This window comes from Nesoenas mayeri (assembly GCF_963082525.1).
Source record: "Nesoenas mayeri genome assembly, chromosome: 20".
Taxonomy (NCBI): domain Eukaryota; kingdom Metazoa; phylum Chordata; class Aves; order Columbiformes; family Columbidae; genus Nesoenas; species Nesoenas mayeri.
Window position 1 is genome coordinate 6,337,999 of NC_137569.1, and position 15,779 is coordinate 6,353,777.

The following is a 15,779-nucleotide window of genomic DNA, read 5'->3' on the forward strand; positions in this document are numbered from 1 at the left end:
AGGAGCCTTGGGGACACCTGCCCTCTTGAAGGGGGAGAGACAAGTGACTCCAGCGCTGGGGACATGCTTTGCTAGCTCAGGAAAGAAGGCACCCAAAAAATAATATAAATTACACAACCCAAAAATCCAGGCAAATTCATGGGGTTTTGAGCTACACCGTGGCTTGGCTCCTACCTCTCTCTGCACTAAGTGGTAACTTCTAACTGGGTATGGTGGGGTCTGCTCTACCTGGAGACCCACCCAGCCACTTGAAAGCCACCTCGCTCAGGTCCTGCCAACGCTGTCACCCAGGACTGGTGACACACGAGGAGTCCTGGGAACAGCAAAGACAAGCTGTGTGAGGCAAACCAAGAGGAACTTGTGAGCAAAGATGCTCTTTGGGAGGGTCTCCCACCCCACATGAGGCACAGTCCCAGTGAGCAGCCTGGCCTGTAAAACCACCCTAAGGGCTTCAGTGACTGTAGGAAAAGCATTGTGCACTGCGGGTTTCTGCTCTCACCGCTGTCAGGGCGAGCTCTTTCTGCTGCAGATGCATGTGGCTGCGCTGATCTATCAGAAAGCCACCACCAAGTGGTGCCCATGGCAGTGCCTGGTCCCTCCTGGCGGCAGTGCCACTACAGCCACTGCTGCAGGGTTTTACATGTGTCAGGAGGGACCTGGGCCAACAGCGAGGCCAGCCCTTCAACTTGGTCTGTTTCGGCTGCCTGTTCACCCACCTGCCAGCAGCCACATTCCTTTTGCTCTTCCTGGGCATTTTTATTTCTCTAAAATAAGAAAAAAAATAATCTTCAACAGCATCTACTGAAGACATGTAGTGTTTTCGCTCCTGGGAGCCCTGGCCACTGCGTGACCCCACTGAGAACATCCCAAAGGACTAGCAAGGGATGCAAAGTGGTGGTGTTGTCATATTTTTCAAGGTTTGCCTTGAGCAACAGAAAATATTGCCTAGCTGCAGTAGAGAGAAGACTGAAGGCTGAGCTGATGACCTTGTGGATAGCTTAGGTTTTGAAAAAACAAGGAAAAGAGGGAGGAAAAAAGCAGTTATTCAAGGACTTGACATCAGTAAAGCAAGGAGAGAAAGGACAAAGGAACAGAAACATCAGGAGAGCAGGAAAAACCTTCCTCGAATGCAATTCATTAAGCTTTGGAAAAACACCTTCTCCTGGCAGAGGGTGGGAAACGTGTGCCCCAGAGGGAGCCTGAAAGCCGGCCTGGATAAACCCTCACGCCTCTGCAGCAACATCCTCTTGGGCACACGGATCTGTGTGTGCGAGAAAAGCCTCTGCGTGGGGATCTGCCATTTCCTTCGTCATCCCAAAACACCAGAACCCCTGGGCAGCTGTTTTGCAGGGTGGTGGTGCCAGAAGGGACATTGGCCACGCTGGGTCTCACCGCAGAGGGGATGTGCCAAGGTGCTTTGGCTGCAGGAAGGAGCCCACCACAGCTTCATGCTGCCATGCCAGGAGGGGCGTCCAGCTCAGCCCCCAGAGAGCTCTTGGTCCGGAGGGAAAGGGAAGAGGCTGCAAGTTCCAAAATGGCACTGATGCTTTCAGCCTCCCAAAGCCCCAGCGCTGCCCCAACCTCAGGGCTGGTGCCAGGTACAGCCAGGACATCGTCCGCTGCTCACACAGCTCCCAAAAGTGGCAGGGAGCAGGAGGAACATCCCGGCTGGGTTGCTGGTGGTGGCAGGGGGGCAGGCAGGCTGGTGCAGCGGTGAGGGGCACGGGTGCCCCGCATCCCCTTGCCATCCAGCCCCCAGGCACGGGGGGCTCAGTAGAAGGAATATTGGTTTTCCACCGCCCGGGTCCGGCTCCGGGCACCGTCAGCCTCATGATAGTCCTCGGCACTGGTGGCAGGAGGCTCCGGCCGGCGCTCGGTGCTGCCGCTGCGGCTCCGCGGGCCCAGGGCACCCTCCAGGCGGTGGTAGGGTGCGGGGACAGTGACAGCAGGGGCCACGGCTGCCCCCTCGGTGGGCGGGGGGGCCGGTGGGCCAGCAGGCGCTGTGTTGCAGAAGTAGTGCGGAGGCGGCAGGTCGACCCGGCAGCCTGGTGGCTGTGGCACGAGGGCTGGTGGGGGGCTGGCATCTGCAAAGGAGACAGGAGTGTGACCCCTCCAATGTTGCCTGGGGGTTCAGACACCCCTTTCCCTCATCGGCACCTTCCCATGCCCACCCTCTCCATCCTTGACCGTGTCCCTCCCCAACCCTCATTGCCCATGCTCTCCTGGCACAGCAGGACACTCCAAGCACCACAGACCCTGCTTTAGTGGGTGGGTTGGACTAGATGATCTCCAGAGGTCCCTTCCAACCCCAACCATTCTGTGATCCTGTGACCGACCCCTCTGCTCCCCTCCTGCCTGAGTCAGGGGACTGACACCCCCAAGCCAGGGACATGCAGGTCACCCTAGCACAGCCCTGCTGCTGCGTGGTCCTCCCTGCCCACCTTCAACAGGACATCACCCACCTTGGTGCGCCTCCAGAGCCAGGCGCACCAGCACAGCTTTAGAGAGGGGGTCGGTGGGGGAATCCCGGGGGTTAGACCCTTTTAGGTCCATGCGAGGTCCCAGCCCAACCACCAGCCCAACACGCCACACACAGCTGTGTCCCTACCAGGCAATGGGCTCTGGGCCACCACGTAGCTGCGGAGGGTGATGTCAGCCGCGCCGCCCGACTCGAGAGGGATAGGGTGCGTGTGGAAGTGGCGCAGCATGTCGAAGATGGTCTGGAACCAGAGGTGCTGCACGTGGCATTGCCCGCTCTCATTCAGCGACAGGCGGAGGTGCTGCAAGGGCAGGGGAGCAGGTTAGCTGGGGATGGCATGGGTGAGATTCACCCTTGTGATCAGCAGGAAGACCCACTTCTATCAGCCAAGGGAGGTTTGCTCATAGTGTAGGACTCTTATTTTTTCCCTGCTTGGCTGGGAAGGTCTGCTGTTGCAGGAGGTTTCCTGCAAAACCCCACTTGCTGCAGCCCCGGGAGAAGTTTGTCCCCTCTCCCGGTGACAAGTGCCATTCAGAAGCAGCCAGAGAAGGCTGGCTGGGGACAGCAGGTCTGATCCTGGTGACAGACAGCCTAGGGAAGCCCACAGCCCAACTGCACTGCTTCTCGCAGGACTGGCGATAAGATCAGGCAGTTACATCTCAACCCCTTCACTGCGTGTGCCCTCTGGTAGAAAAGCGACCCAGCAGAAAACTGCGCGTGAGTTGTTTCTTCCACAGTGCATCTGTGTATGTATGCCAGGACACGGAGCGGACAACAATAGCTCAGGGGATGATGTGCCAGGCTGCACTGGGATCCTGTAGGGTGTATTTCACCTGATGTCACAGGCACTGACCCCACTGGGAAAGGGCTTTTGGGGCTGGGCAGGGTGCAGAGGAGGGACAAGGGTCCTGAGGGATGTCCTGCCAGGGTGCAGCTCCCTGCAGAGCTGCTGTGTTTGGGGTCACCCACTTGCCCAGTGGGAAGGACCCCAGGGTGCTGGGCAGGGCTGGCACTAATATTCGTGGAGAAACAAGGGACACCCACCTTTGCTTTCCCCTGGAAGTTGAAGGTCAGCACGTACTCCCCAGGCCGTGTTTCGCTCTGCCGAATGACGAACAAGCCGTGGCTGCGGGCACCCCCGAAAAGCACCAGCTGTGCTGCCTTGATCCGCGAGAGAGTCCCGTGGAACCAGGGGAAGTCGGAGAGGTTAATCTCTGCCTCTGCCTCGTTGTCCTCCCCTGGCCGCAGGAATAACAGGTTTTTAGGGAGCATCCGGACATCGACGTCTCCCTCCCCTTCCTCCTCTCCCTCCGTGCACTCCTGGGGCTGCATCCTGCATCCCGGTACCTGCAAGATGCCCGCCGGTGGCGGGGGAGGACTCCAGTGTCTGCAGAAAACTCTCCAGCGGGACGTGGGTGAGGAGCTCCCCCAGGGAGTCCCTGCCCCGGCTGTGTGGCACAGGGATGGTGCTGGCAGTGGTGGCATGAGCGCTGGGCAGGGCACATCTGTCCGGTGGCCTGGGCACGTCTGCAAGGGAATTTGCAGAGAGATGAGCTCTTGGCTCAGCATTGCAAACTGTCACCAGGGGCTTGTCCTGCTCCAAAGGTCACTGTGCTGGAGCACCCTCAGCTCTTGGAGACATCTCAGGGCTCAGTTACAGCTCTGGCCCTTGCAGCCTGCACTGAGCTTCCCTCCCCTGCTGCAGCTGGGGTGGGGGACATGGATGTGTCTTGGTTGGACACGGAAACAGGGTGGGGCTGTGCAGGTTCCACAGGCTGCTCGCTGGGACCCAGAGACCCCAGTGTCTGCAGACAGGGACTAGATTTTCAACACATACCAGAATCTACAGGGGCAATGCTGGTGTCCTAAATGTCATGGGCCACCTCCCCACGGTGGGGGTTAGCATGAAGAAGAGAAAGGCAATCAACAGAAGATACATCCCCACAGCACCTGCTTCAGGCGCCTTCACTTGATGCCTGGCAGGATCTGGCTGCCTCCAAACCAGAACCGGCACCCAGAGACACCCACTCTCCCCGGGGGTGTTTCCCCCAGGTATAGATCCTCACCATCAGCCAGGAACTCGCAGCTGCAGGAGGACACCCTGCCCGGCAGACAGGCTCCCTGCGCGCAGGACGCCAGCTCGATGTCGTCCCCGCTGTCCCTGGGGGCAGAGCACAGAGCAGGCGGTCAGGCACCGGCTGCCGGGCGGCACACACGGCACCGCCGCTCACGGGCACGCGACGGGACACTTGACCAAATGAAATTCCAGCTGTGATCTGGGAGCACATCCTGATGCTCCTCACGTTCTCCTGGCCGGGTTGCCAGTGACAGAAGCACCTACAGCATTGAGAGGCAGAGCGGCCAGCAAAACAACGTGGCTTTTTGGAGGTGAGAAACTGTTGTGGGAGGAATTAAACCCCTGGAAGCCGTGGGAGGAGTTAAACCCCTGAAAGCCCTCACTACATGTGTTACACCAGCTGGTCCTAGCTGCTGCACTTTGCTGCAACCTTGTTGGTTTGGCTGGAGATCTGGTACCTTGACTTCCAGCGCTTCACTTTGCAAGATGTATGTAGATACACACATGTTCCCACCCACAACGTACACCCAAGGGCACTTTCGCTTTCACCCTCCGCAAAGGGAATTACCAACCCACAGGAATTACGTCCCCAAAAGACACCAAAACCCAAAGCCGGGATGCCCAGAGCAAGCAGGAGCAAAGCAAGGAGGAGCTGCAGCAATGCAGCCCCCGTAGAGAGCATCCCCCCTGCCCAGCCTCTGCACCTCAGCACCCTCTTGCACAAGCCCCTGACTTGCTCCACACCCTATTTTTTATCCGGTGCTGCCTGTGGCACTCGGCTCCTCTTGCTCAACAGCAGCCACGTGGGCGCAGGCAGCGAGGAAGCGGCTGCGTTAGTGGTAACGGCTCACGAGGGAGCTGCTGAATTATTTAGTGGCCAGTAAGTGAATCAGCCACTGGGAGTCATTCAGCTGCAGCCGCTTACAAACAATAAGGGAGGAAGGAAACCAAAACCAACGGCGCTTTGCAGAAAAGCCGTCGACGGGCGCTCGCACGGCAGCTCCGGCGTGCAGCCCTTGGCAAAAGCATCAGGAGCTGATTGAAAATTCGTTCTTGGCACCGAGCTTGTGTGTCGGTGTATTAAACAGCTCATTATTATTTGCTCTGGAGTTCATTATTATTTGCTTTACAGTCACGTCTGGAGGCCAAAGCAGGACTGCGCTGGGTGCTAAGCAAACATGGAAGGCGGGGAGGCTGCCGGTGGCAGAGCGAGGGGCTGGCAGCAGCTTCTGCAGCGGCTCAAGGCGAGAACGGCTGTGGTGCTGGGCTCCGGCTGGAAAACTGGCACCAAATATGCTCCGAGAGAAAAAGAGCCGCGTTTCCCAGCCTCGCCTCCGTCAGCAACCCAGCCTCAGCATTGCTCCTTGAATTATGTATTTCAAAAGGCAGCAAAAGGAGCTGAAGGGGCACAGATCTGGAGTCCATTAGTGCTTCCCTCCTGTGAGATGCAGCCTCCTCCATGACCAACCCTGCAGCACCCGAACTGCATCTTTTGGCAGAAGGAGGTAAAGGCAGCCCAGAGGCAGCTGGGGCCTCTCTGAGCCCCTGTTCCAGGTTTGCTCAAGGTTTTCACCTCTGGAAGGTTGGACACCTCGTTTTTCCAAAATTTGTGCCAAGATAGGCAGTGCCAGGGTTTCCCCAGAGCCCAGGCAGCACCTGGGCTGATCCTGCTCCCCAGGACCGGGGCTGAGCCAGCACCAAGCACACAAACCTCCCTACAGCATAACTCAATGCATAGGCTGATGAAAATGCAGGTGAGAAGTGGCAGCAGAGTTGTTGTGACTCCAATGACAGCATTAATACCACAGCGATAAAAACATAAATAAATCCATTTCTGTAGCAAATCTTAAATACACCAGGAAAACTGTACTGGAAAAAAGCATAGAAAATAGCTCAAATATAGTATAAAAGCTTCAGAGGGTGGGTGTTCGGAGCTTTCTGTGTTTAGAGCTGCATTCCCAGGTCACCTGCCTCTGCTTGGCCGAGGGGACACGCAGCAGGACAGGGTGAGCAAGCGGCCGGCGCCACGCGAGGCTGCACCTCGGCCACACATAGGCTGCTAAGTTTGCGTCTAGACTTCTGCTGACATGAGTCAGGGACTTTTTGTAATACCCCGAACAGCAAAAATTGCATCAGGGATAATAATAACCCATGCTTGGTGGCGAGGACACCACAGCGGTGACGAGCCCGGCCCCCACACAGCACCCTCCTCTCCAGCGAGCCTTACCCGGGGTCGATGCAGTCCTGGATATCGGCCACCCAGGAGTGCTTCTGCAGGGAGTCGATGGTCTCCAGGATGTACTCGGCCCCGTTCTCCACCTGTGGGCAATGTGGGACAGTGTCAGGCTGTGGCAGAGGTCCCACCTCCCCCCTGTGGCAAAGCACTCCTGTAACTCAGCCAGACCCCTGCATTCACCTGCTGCTATTAAACAGCTCCTCAGTTGAACAGGGGGAAATAAATTCCCCCTCCCATCCCAGGAAAGCAATGCCAAGAGGTGACCCAGAGAGATCACAGAATCATTTTGGTTGGAAGAGACCCTCAAGATCATCAAGTCCAACCATTAACCCAACCCTGGCACTAACCCATGTCCCTGAGAACCTCATCTCTGCATCTTTTAAACCCCTTCAGAGATGGTGACTCCCCCACTGCCCTGGGCAGCCTGTTCAATGCGCGACAACCCTTTCCAGGAAGAAATTTTTCCTAATATCCAATCTGAACCTTCCTGGTGCAATTTCCTTTCATCCTGTCACTTGCTACTTTGCTTTGACGTGCCTGAGGGTGAACCCTGACCAAAGCTGGGGCTTGGAGGAAAACCCCCACCCCACTGTTATCAGCAAATGCATCACAAGGGTTTTTACAGCCCCCGTGGAAAAACCACACCAGGCCAGCAGCATCAGGGGTGTGTGGCACCACGCACCAGCACAGACAGCATCCCACACCTCTGGGGTGCCTCAGTGTCCCCAAAAAAGCAGCTCTGCACAGGCAAAGCAGAAGCCATGCTGCCCTCTCACTGCCCCAAAATCCCACCAGACCCCCAAGCCCAGGAGGTTAAAACTTCTCCTCTGTTATCTTTTCTGCCTGCTGGTCCATGAGGCATCTGATTTCTGATTGCAATGGGGTGGGAGAGAAGACTACTTTAACAAGGAAAAAAACATTTAAATGAAAATCATGGTGCAAAAGAGCCTCCAAAACTGCAAGCCCAAAGGAGCTGTGGTTTTCTGGGGCCAGGGAGGACCCAGACGCCCCACATCAGTGGGTCTGGGGAGCCACACGATGCTGCGTGCCTCTGGCAGGTTTCCCTGCATCCTTTCCAGACCCCTTATACATCATGTTCCTGAGCTGGTGAGGCAGCCCTGACACCGGGAGGGTATCACATTGCCAGCTCAGACAACCTTCTGGCAAATTAAATTAATCACAAACAACTGAATCATTGTCCTGAAAATAAGCAGGGCGGGCAGGCAGCAGTGCCCAGCGCCTGGGCTGGGGCCGAGCAGCGATCTTCTCCCCTGCCACAGCCCGGGGCTGTGCACAGACCAACCTGCCCCAAGCAGAGGTGGACATGAGCAGCGAAGACCCCCGCCTCGTTTTGTTTAACCAGAGCAAAAGAGCGTCTCTGGCTTTCTGAGGGCAATGCATGAAGCTGCCGTGGGAGACGGGGCTGCTCTCTCATGCAGAGCATGACAGCAAGCGAAGCACGTGCAGGGCTTGGGTATTTTGCAAGTGCCTGCTTGTGCAATGGAAAAAAGAAGCATTTGCCTGGTGTCTGATTGTGCTGGGCACATGCTGCCTGCTAATTTTTAGCCAATTTGGCAGAAACTATTCCACTGTGGCCCTCCTGAACACAGCAGGGGCTTTTCCACTCATCGTAACCTGCCAGAGAGCATGTGAAAGTTGAGATCGGGCTCAACATCAGTGTTGTGTGTGGGAAGGCAGTGGGGAAACCAGGGCACCCAGCTGCCTTTCTTACCCCTCTAGTCTGTACCCTGACATCGAGGGGTGCTTTGCCCCCTCCGCGAGTCCAGCCAGCAAAGGGGGAACACAAAAGAGCAGCAAGGAGGTATCCCAGCAAGAAGGGCCAGGGCAGAAAATGAGCTACAAACAATAAAGGATGTTGGGAAGAGGGGAAAAGCATCCTGTGCCCACTGTGAGGGGAGGGTAAAGGCTGGTGGAGTGGCAGGAGAGGGACAGCAGGGGACACGGAGCAAGCCGATGCTCTGCAGTCACTGCCTCGGTCACTCCGAGGATCGATTGCACTCGATTAACCCCACGGCAGGGCACGCACCCTGGCCAGAATGGGGCAGGAGCAGGAGGGAACCTGGTCAAACAGGCTTTCTCAGACCAGCAGGGTCTGGAGCATTCCCTGGGGTAAGTAGAGAAAGGGCTGAAGCAGTCGTAGAGCCATTAGTGGTGGGAGCAGAGAGAGCACGTCTGGCTCCAGAAGATGGGAAGATGACAAGTCCCGAGCCCTCCTCCAGCAGCCAGGGAAACCAACCCTCCACAGGCACCAAGGAAACACCCCAAAGCTGGAACACCCCAGCAGGGATCTGCCACGACCAAACCCTGTCAAACCCATCTGCTTGTGCTCCTGACAGCCCCAGGGACAGGAAGAAGCAGTGTCACATCCTTGGCGTTGGCCACGCTTCAGACACTGATGTGACACCCCTGCAAGCAGGGTAGCAAGACACGGCTGAGATGAGACTTGTAAGGGAATCTAGGAAACACAATCAGAAGTGGCTGATGAACCATATTCCAAGAGCAGTTATTGATGGTTAATGGGTTATTGATGGCTACCGATCAAAGCTGAGGGATGCGCTCAGAAGCTCCTTCACATCAAGGACTCTCTCTGTGCAAGATGTTCTTCAGTAACGATCAGGACAAAAGTAAAAAGATGCCTAATCAATTCACGGATGACACCACGTTGCGAGCGTGTTGGAGGATGAGGCGAGAATTCAAATGAACTTGTCGAAGCTGAGAAATGCTCTGTGGAAGGACCAGCCCACGCCAGCTCAAGGACACGGGCGAGCTCTGGGCTCACACTGATCGCTGTGGGTGTCTGGGCTGGGGAACTGCGACTTTGGAGCGGTTCTGCAAAAAGCATCGAGGGGTTACACCAGCCCACAAGCTGCGTAGGAGTCAACACCATCATCAGGTACAAAGAAAGCAACTGGATCAACTTGGGCTGGGTAAAGAGGAAGAAGAAAGAAGAAGCAATCACAGGAGAAGCAATCCTTCCCAGGCCTCCTGGCCATGGCACGACATTCGCTTCAGGACACATTCTCTCCAGTGCCTGCAAGGAAAGTGGGAAGGACCTTGTGCTGGTCAGTCTGGAGAGAAGATGACTCACAAGGCTGGTCTTCGAGGCACAAAAGACAACAGCTGAATTATCCTCCATGTCCAAGGTGGACAATGGCCACAGCAGAGGCTGAACAGCAAGAAGCCCTTGGGGCAGGAGCCATGCCCTGGGGGAGGCTGCCAGAAGAAGGTGTGGGACCTTTACAAGGAGCTGGGTTTGGCGGAGAATACAGCCGTTTCCATCGCCTTGTATCAATTAAACGGCCACCCGTGCCACAAACCCGAGGTAGTGACAGTCACAAAACCACAGGCAGCTGCACCAAAGAACATTTTCCCTTTACAGGTTGTCTCTGGACAATAATTTAACCCATCTCCTGGTGACACAGAGAAGCAAAACCCCATGGCAAAAGCCAGGTAAACAGCTTGATCCTAAAATACTCAGGCACCAGGTGGAGATTGCATCATTTTAGGGGGGGAGCACAACCCACAGAGAAGAAGCGGGGATCCCATGGGAAGCATTAGTGCTGTCGGCATCTCAGCCCCGAGAACCAAGGCAACGACCCCCTTGAGGACCGAGTATCTCAGCAGTGAGGGCTGGATGCAGGTGTGGATGGGTGCCCACTGGGAAACACACCACTGCCACCCTGCCCTCACCTTTAGGACGAAGGTGTTGTCTTTGTCCGGCATCTCCAAGGGCATGGTGGTGCGGACCTCGATGATGGCCGACAGCGGGATGCTCACCTTGGGCTTGGAAGCCTGGCAAAAGAAAAAAATATATTAAAAGAAATCAATAAATTAAGAAAAAGCCACTCAACCAAATGAAACTCTCTCCGGGGACAACGCAGCGTGGCTCTCAGAGAGGCGAGATCGCGCAGTTATTACAGAGGGGAGAGAAAAAAAAGCGCATTGATTTCCCTCACGTGCCTGATAACTCCAAGCTCTTTTAATTAAACCAAGAGGAGGCCCAGTGGAAGATAGGGAGGTTAGTGCATTTAACTGCCAAACCTCTTCCTTGCTCTAACACAGGCTGATATGCTGGCTCTGCCAACATCACTTGTTTCTCTCCATAAACCCGCTCCCAATGGAGATGTGCTCTCTGATGGGGGACGGTTCCTCTGCAGAAAGCAGCCCAGGATGATGCCCCATTTACCCAGCGGAGAAATGGCATTTCAACTGAGAAGCGACAACCTTAGCCATGCAGGGAATCGTAATTACATTAAAATAAATGAATTTCCCCTGGGGCACCCTGGCACCTGCCAGAGCCTCGGTGGGGGGGCAGGACCCTATGCCTCCCACTCGAAGTCTCTGCCGAGCAACAAATTCCCCAGATATTTGTTTTAATTATAACAAATCCTTCCAAAGGAGCCCACAGAGCTGTTCCCAAGGGCCGGTCCCCTCCGGGGCTCCAGGATTCAGAGCATCATGGCTGTGGGAAGATGTGATTTTGTCGCTGAAACCCATGCCGGGTGCCTTGGGTGAACAGGGCGGGACAAGGTCAGCGATGAGCACTGAGCTGCAGGTTACCAACAATGGGTTCAGTTCTCATTTTTTGGGGCGGGGAAAAAAAACAAATAGACCCAAGACGGAACAGGAACGGCTTTTTCCCCTCCAGGACGTTTCGTTTCCACCAGCCCCGGGCGCCAGCGCAGCCTCCGGGCACATCTCAACCCTGCCCTGGGGAATTTTTCCATCTTGGTGTTTGCACGGGAAAAGGTCAGGAAGGAGGAAGCAGCTGCCTCAAAAGAAAATAGGGTGTTAATTCACCAGTGAGCCAGAGAAGGGTCTTCTCCAGGAGGGCTCTTCCCTTTGAATATTTAAAGACCTGGCCACAGTTTTTGTAGGGCCTACGCAAAAACAAACCTGTGGGCTGCTGGAGCAAAAGGAAAATCAAACGTTTTCCTCCAGCTGTGCCAGGCTGGTGCCACTTTTACAGCTGAATCATATAGCAGATGGAAAGCAAGATGGGATGAGGGGAGAAAGATGTAAACCTAAGCAGGGTGTGATTGTAACAGGAGACAGACAACGTTCATAAAAGTTGCCATAAAATCACTTCAAAATTGATTTTTAGAGGCAAATCAAGATACACTAAAAAAAAAAAACCAACCCAAAACCTCATCTATGAGCACTCTCAAGGGTTTTAAGAGCAGCAGTTGTTCTGTTTTAACCTGAATTTATTGCCCCTTTGGTGCAGCTGACTCGGGAGCGTTGCTCCGTGCAGCCCACAGCCACCAGGTTCCCCAGATCCTCCCCCTGCATTGTCCCACAGACACGGTGGGTCCTTCCAAACAGGTCTTGTGCGGTCCCTGGGCTGAGGAAACCATCCCCCAGCGGTGCGTGCCATCCATCCAGGTGCTGAGCTGCTCTGTGGAGGTGCATTCGGGCTTAAACTTGTATTTTATATTATATTGGGAGGGATGTGACAAGCTAGGGGAGAGGCACAGACTAACATCCGCAGTGCCAAGGTTCATTTTGGCCTCAAAAAAATTAGAAAATGCTGTTCAAAAATAAGAGCTATTGTGCTGTCTCTATGTATAATGTATGAATCCACCTCTCTACCAAGGTGAGGGTTACTGGGAGTAACTGGAGCACACCAAGACCCACAGAGCAGCAACTACCAGGGACTGAAACATCAGTGGGAAAGTCCTGGAGAACAGAAAGAAAATGAGATTTTTCTTCCCTAGGTATTTAAATAACCTGAGATTTCATTACCAACACATACAGCCAGTGGAGCCCCAGGGAACGGATTATTATTTGCCCTCTGCTCTTTGAAGAGGTGAACACACAACATGGATGAGGCACAATCACGGCGTTAGCACTGGGGAGGGTTTGGCAGCGCAATGCACCCTTCACGCAGCCCAGGAGCAAAGGCGGATCTGTGGCATGGAGAACACTGAAGGCCTCATAATCCACATTTCTTGAGCAAACTCCATCACTCAGCCGTTCCCCCAGAAAAACACGGACAACGTTTCCCTGCATCGCGTGCAGGGGGATGTGTGTGAGAAGGGGAGGGAAGATGCACCGAGGACATGCCACAATGAAAACCCGCTCCTGCTTTTGAAGCTTTCATAGAGATTACAGAAGAAGAAAAGATGCAGGCAAGGAAAAGTGGTATCGGGGGTAGTAATAATAGTAAGCAGTAATCATAATAACAACAAGCAGCTACTGCCTAGGAAGGGAAGTAGCTGGGGCTGTCTGGGAGCAGAGCTGCAAAACCTGCCCACACTAGTGATGCTCCAGCCTTGGTGGGCAACATTGGTGTCTTCTAAAAAGCTGCACTGGTGGAGGCCTTGCAGGTGCAAAGTTATTCCAAATGAATTATTATTTTTAAAAGAACAAAAAAGCTTTCAGAAAGTGGACTAGCAGCCCTGAGATCTACAGAACAAAGCCCAGGCAGCAACCCCAGCCATAGTGCTGCTGTGTGAGCCACCGGTGTGACATGTCTCTGCAACCTGTTGGGAGGAGAAATCACCCCTCTGGATAGCCTGGACACCCCAAATCTTGATGGGGGAATGAGCTTTTCCACCAAGACTGATGACATTTGGGGGCAAAAGGACCAAGCAGAGGCTTCAGCTTCTCTCCCAAGGGGAAGGAGGGGGCTATGCCCTGGTGAACAGCAACAACTGGGGCTTGGAGGTTGGATGGGTTTCAGCCACGTTGTCCCATCCATTAGCATCTCAGCCACATGGTACCAAGTCTCCCTCTGGACCAGAGCTGGATTTCATCCCAGCTCAGCAGTGGAAATAAGAAAAACCTCAAGCCAAGCCCAACTGCTGCTGGAATTACTCAGAAAAAAAAAGCCAGGACTTACCTTCGGAGGAACGTAAAACTCGAGGAGGAACCGCTCTCCTTCTACCTTCACCGCTTTCCGGAGCAGGAGGCGGCACTTCTGCCACTGCGAGCTCCCCACACAGTTCGTGTCATCGGCCACCATGTAGCGCAGCGTCCCCTCCCTCTGGATGTCCACCAGCTCCACCTTGGAGGAGGGCACCTTGGACAGGCGCAGCTTGTGGGTCCATTTCTCCCGTGGGTCACCGGGCTCCTTGCCCCCAGCTGGCCACGGCTCCCTCTCGGCTCTCCGGCCGCCCAGGGCAGCCTCGGCACCTGGCTCCGGAGAGGACCTGCGATGCCACATCTCCTTCATACCGTCCACCACGCACAAGCTCATGTTCCTCAAGGAGAAGCCTTTCTTGAACTTGGGCTTGGTGGCAGCGTGGATGGAGACATCCTCCGAGCTGCGGGACTGGCCGTAGGAGGACACTTTGCGTGCCTGCACCTGCTGTGCCGGGCTCAGGTACCGTCCAGCACCCAACGGGGTGTCCATGCTGTCCAGGGACTCTGTGGATGTCTCCTCCTTCCTCGGGGTGACCTCACGCCCGTAGGGGACGTGGCAGTTCTGCAGCCCCACGAAGGGCACGATGTTGTACTTGGTGGGGGAGTCGGACACAAACACCCGGCTGACCTCCAGGCTGAAGATGTCCAGGAAGTTGGCGGCGAAATGGTGGGAAAAGGAGGTTTCTGCCCCGGGGGTGTCGTAGTGGGGGTTCTCCTTCAGGAACTGGCAGAACTTCTGGGCGAAGTCGACGGCGGCCGCTTGGGCGTGCAGCTCGCAGAACTCCCTCCAGTCGGGGAGCGGGGAGGAGGGCTCCTGGCACAGGGCATCGCCGTTCATGGCTGCCCCATTCCACCTGCCGGCGGGCTGCGGGGGACAGGGGACAACGTGAGAGCAGGCACAGACACGGGCCACCCACCCTGTGTGACTGTGACCTCCAACCCCAGAAATGGGGGTCTCCCCCACCATGATGTACGAGCAGCTTTGCAGCCCTGGCGCAAAGGGAACCGCCGTGGGAAAGTGTTTTTGTGCCGTCCCCTCTCCACCTTGTACGCCAGAAAAAAAAATCTTGGCCCCGGCAGCAGTCATAAATTGTACTTATTTTACGATTATGACCAAGCAAAAGCATTATTGATTTCTCATAAAACTGCTAAGGAGTCCCTGACCAGAGAAGCCCAGGGGGATTTGCCTTCGGGATTTCTCTCACGATGCAGCTCTCCCGCGGGGTGAGGTACCACCAGGCATCCCAGCAGCACCCGCACGGGTTCTTCTTCTCCATCTGTATTTCTGCCGTGATCCTTTACCACAATCAGTTTTGTTATTGTGTTTTTAAGAGACTCATTATTAGAGATACAGATCTTTCTTTAGTTGGCTCTGCCAGAGCTGCTCATTCTAGGCTTTATAGCCCAGACCCTCCTCGGCCAGGTGACATCCCACCTGCAGCAGGTGCTGCTCTCGTGTCCCTCTGCCATGGCCAAGCCCTCCCTGTCCAGTCACACCTCCGGCAGACCGAGCTGAGCTGCCCCTCACCCTCCTTGCTGAGCATCAGGCACCGTGGTGTAATAGATGACCCAGGGAGTCAACAAGTAGAATAGATGACCCAATGAGTAGAAAGGGTGCAGGGGAAAACAAAAAAACCCCAGAAGCCAGACCCAGGAGCCCACCAGCAGCTGGAGGAGCTGAAGCCTGGCCCCACATGCCTGTGGGAGAAGCACCACTTTGCCCAACTTGCACACTGGTCCCTCTCCCAGCTGCCGTAGGACTCGCAGGGACACACATGCAGCCCTGGCTTTGTGCTTACGCTGCACTTCCCAAACCTTTACTTGGCTTTTGGGCAGCTTGAACCACCTCCCTGGGGAGCCTCCAGCAGTGATCGCAGCTCAAAAATCATCTCCGGGTGCTGAGACTGCGTGTGCCTGCTGGTGACAGTGAGCAATGAGGACACTGCTCAGCACGTGTCCCCAACACGCGGTCTGGGTGTCCAGACACCCCTCCTGCTCCCCTAGGACAGCGGTTTGGTTAATCCACCTCAGCTGGCTCAAATACAGAGCCCAAGGGTGCCCGTGGCTGCTCCAGACAGGGACCATGCCTGTGCAGCCAG

At 55.4% G+C, this 15,779-nt stretch overlaps 1 protein-coding gene across 1 annotated transcript; it reads right to left on the reverse strand.

The window, feature by feature from the left end:
* Positions 1 to 1,770: 1,770 nt before the first annotated feature.
* SH2B2 (SH2B adaptor protein 2) lies at positions 1,771 to 14,536 on the reverse strand (the record flags this gene model as incomplete). Its single annotated transcript, XM_080357290.1, has 8 exons — positions 13,658 to 14,536; positions 10,504 to 10,605; positions 6,784 to 6,875; positions 4,546 to 4,640; positions 3,827 to 4,006; positions 3,524 to 3,717; positions 2,609 to 2,780; positions 1,771 to 2,084 (listed from the first exon to the last, which is right to left on the reverse strand). The coding sequence occupies exons 1-8, from the start codon at positions 14,516 to 14,518 to the stop codon at positions 1,771 to 1,773; spliced, it is 2,010 nt and encodes a 669-aa protein (XP_080213416.1). The 5' UTR covers positions 14,519 to 14,536.
* Positions 14,537 to 15,779: the final 1,243 nt, after the last annotated feature.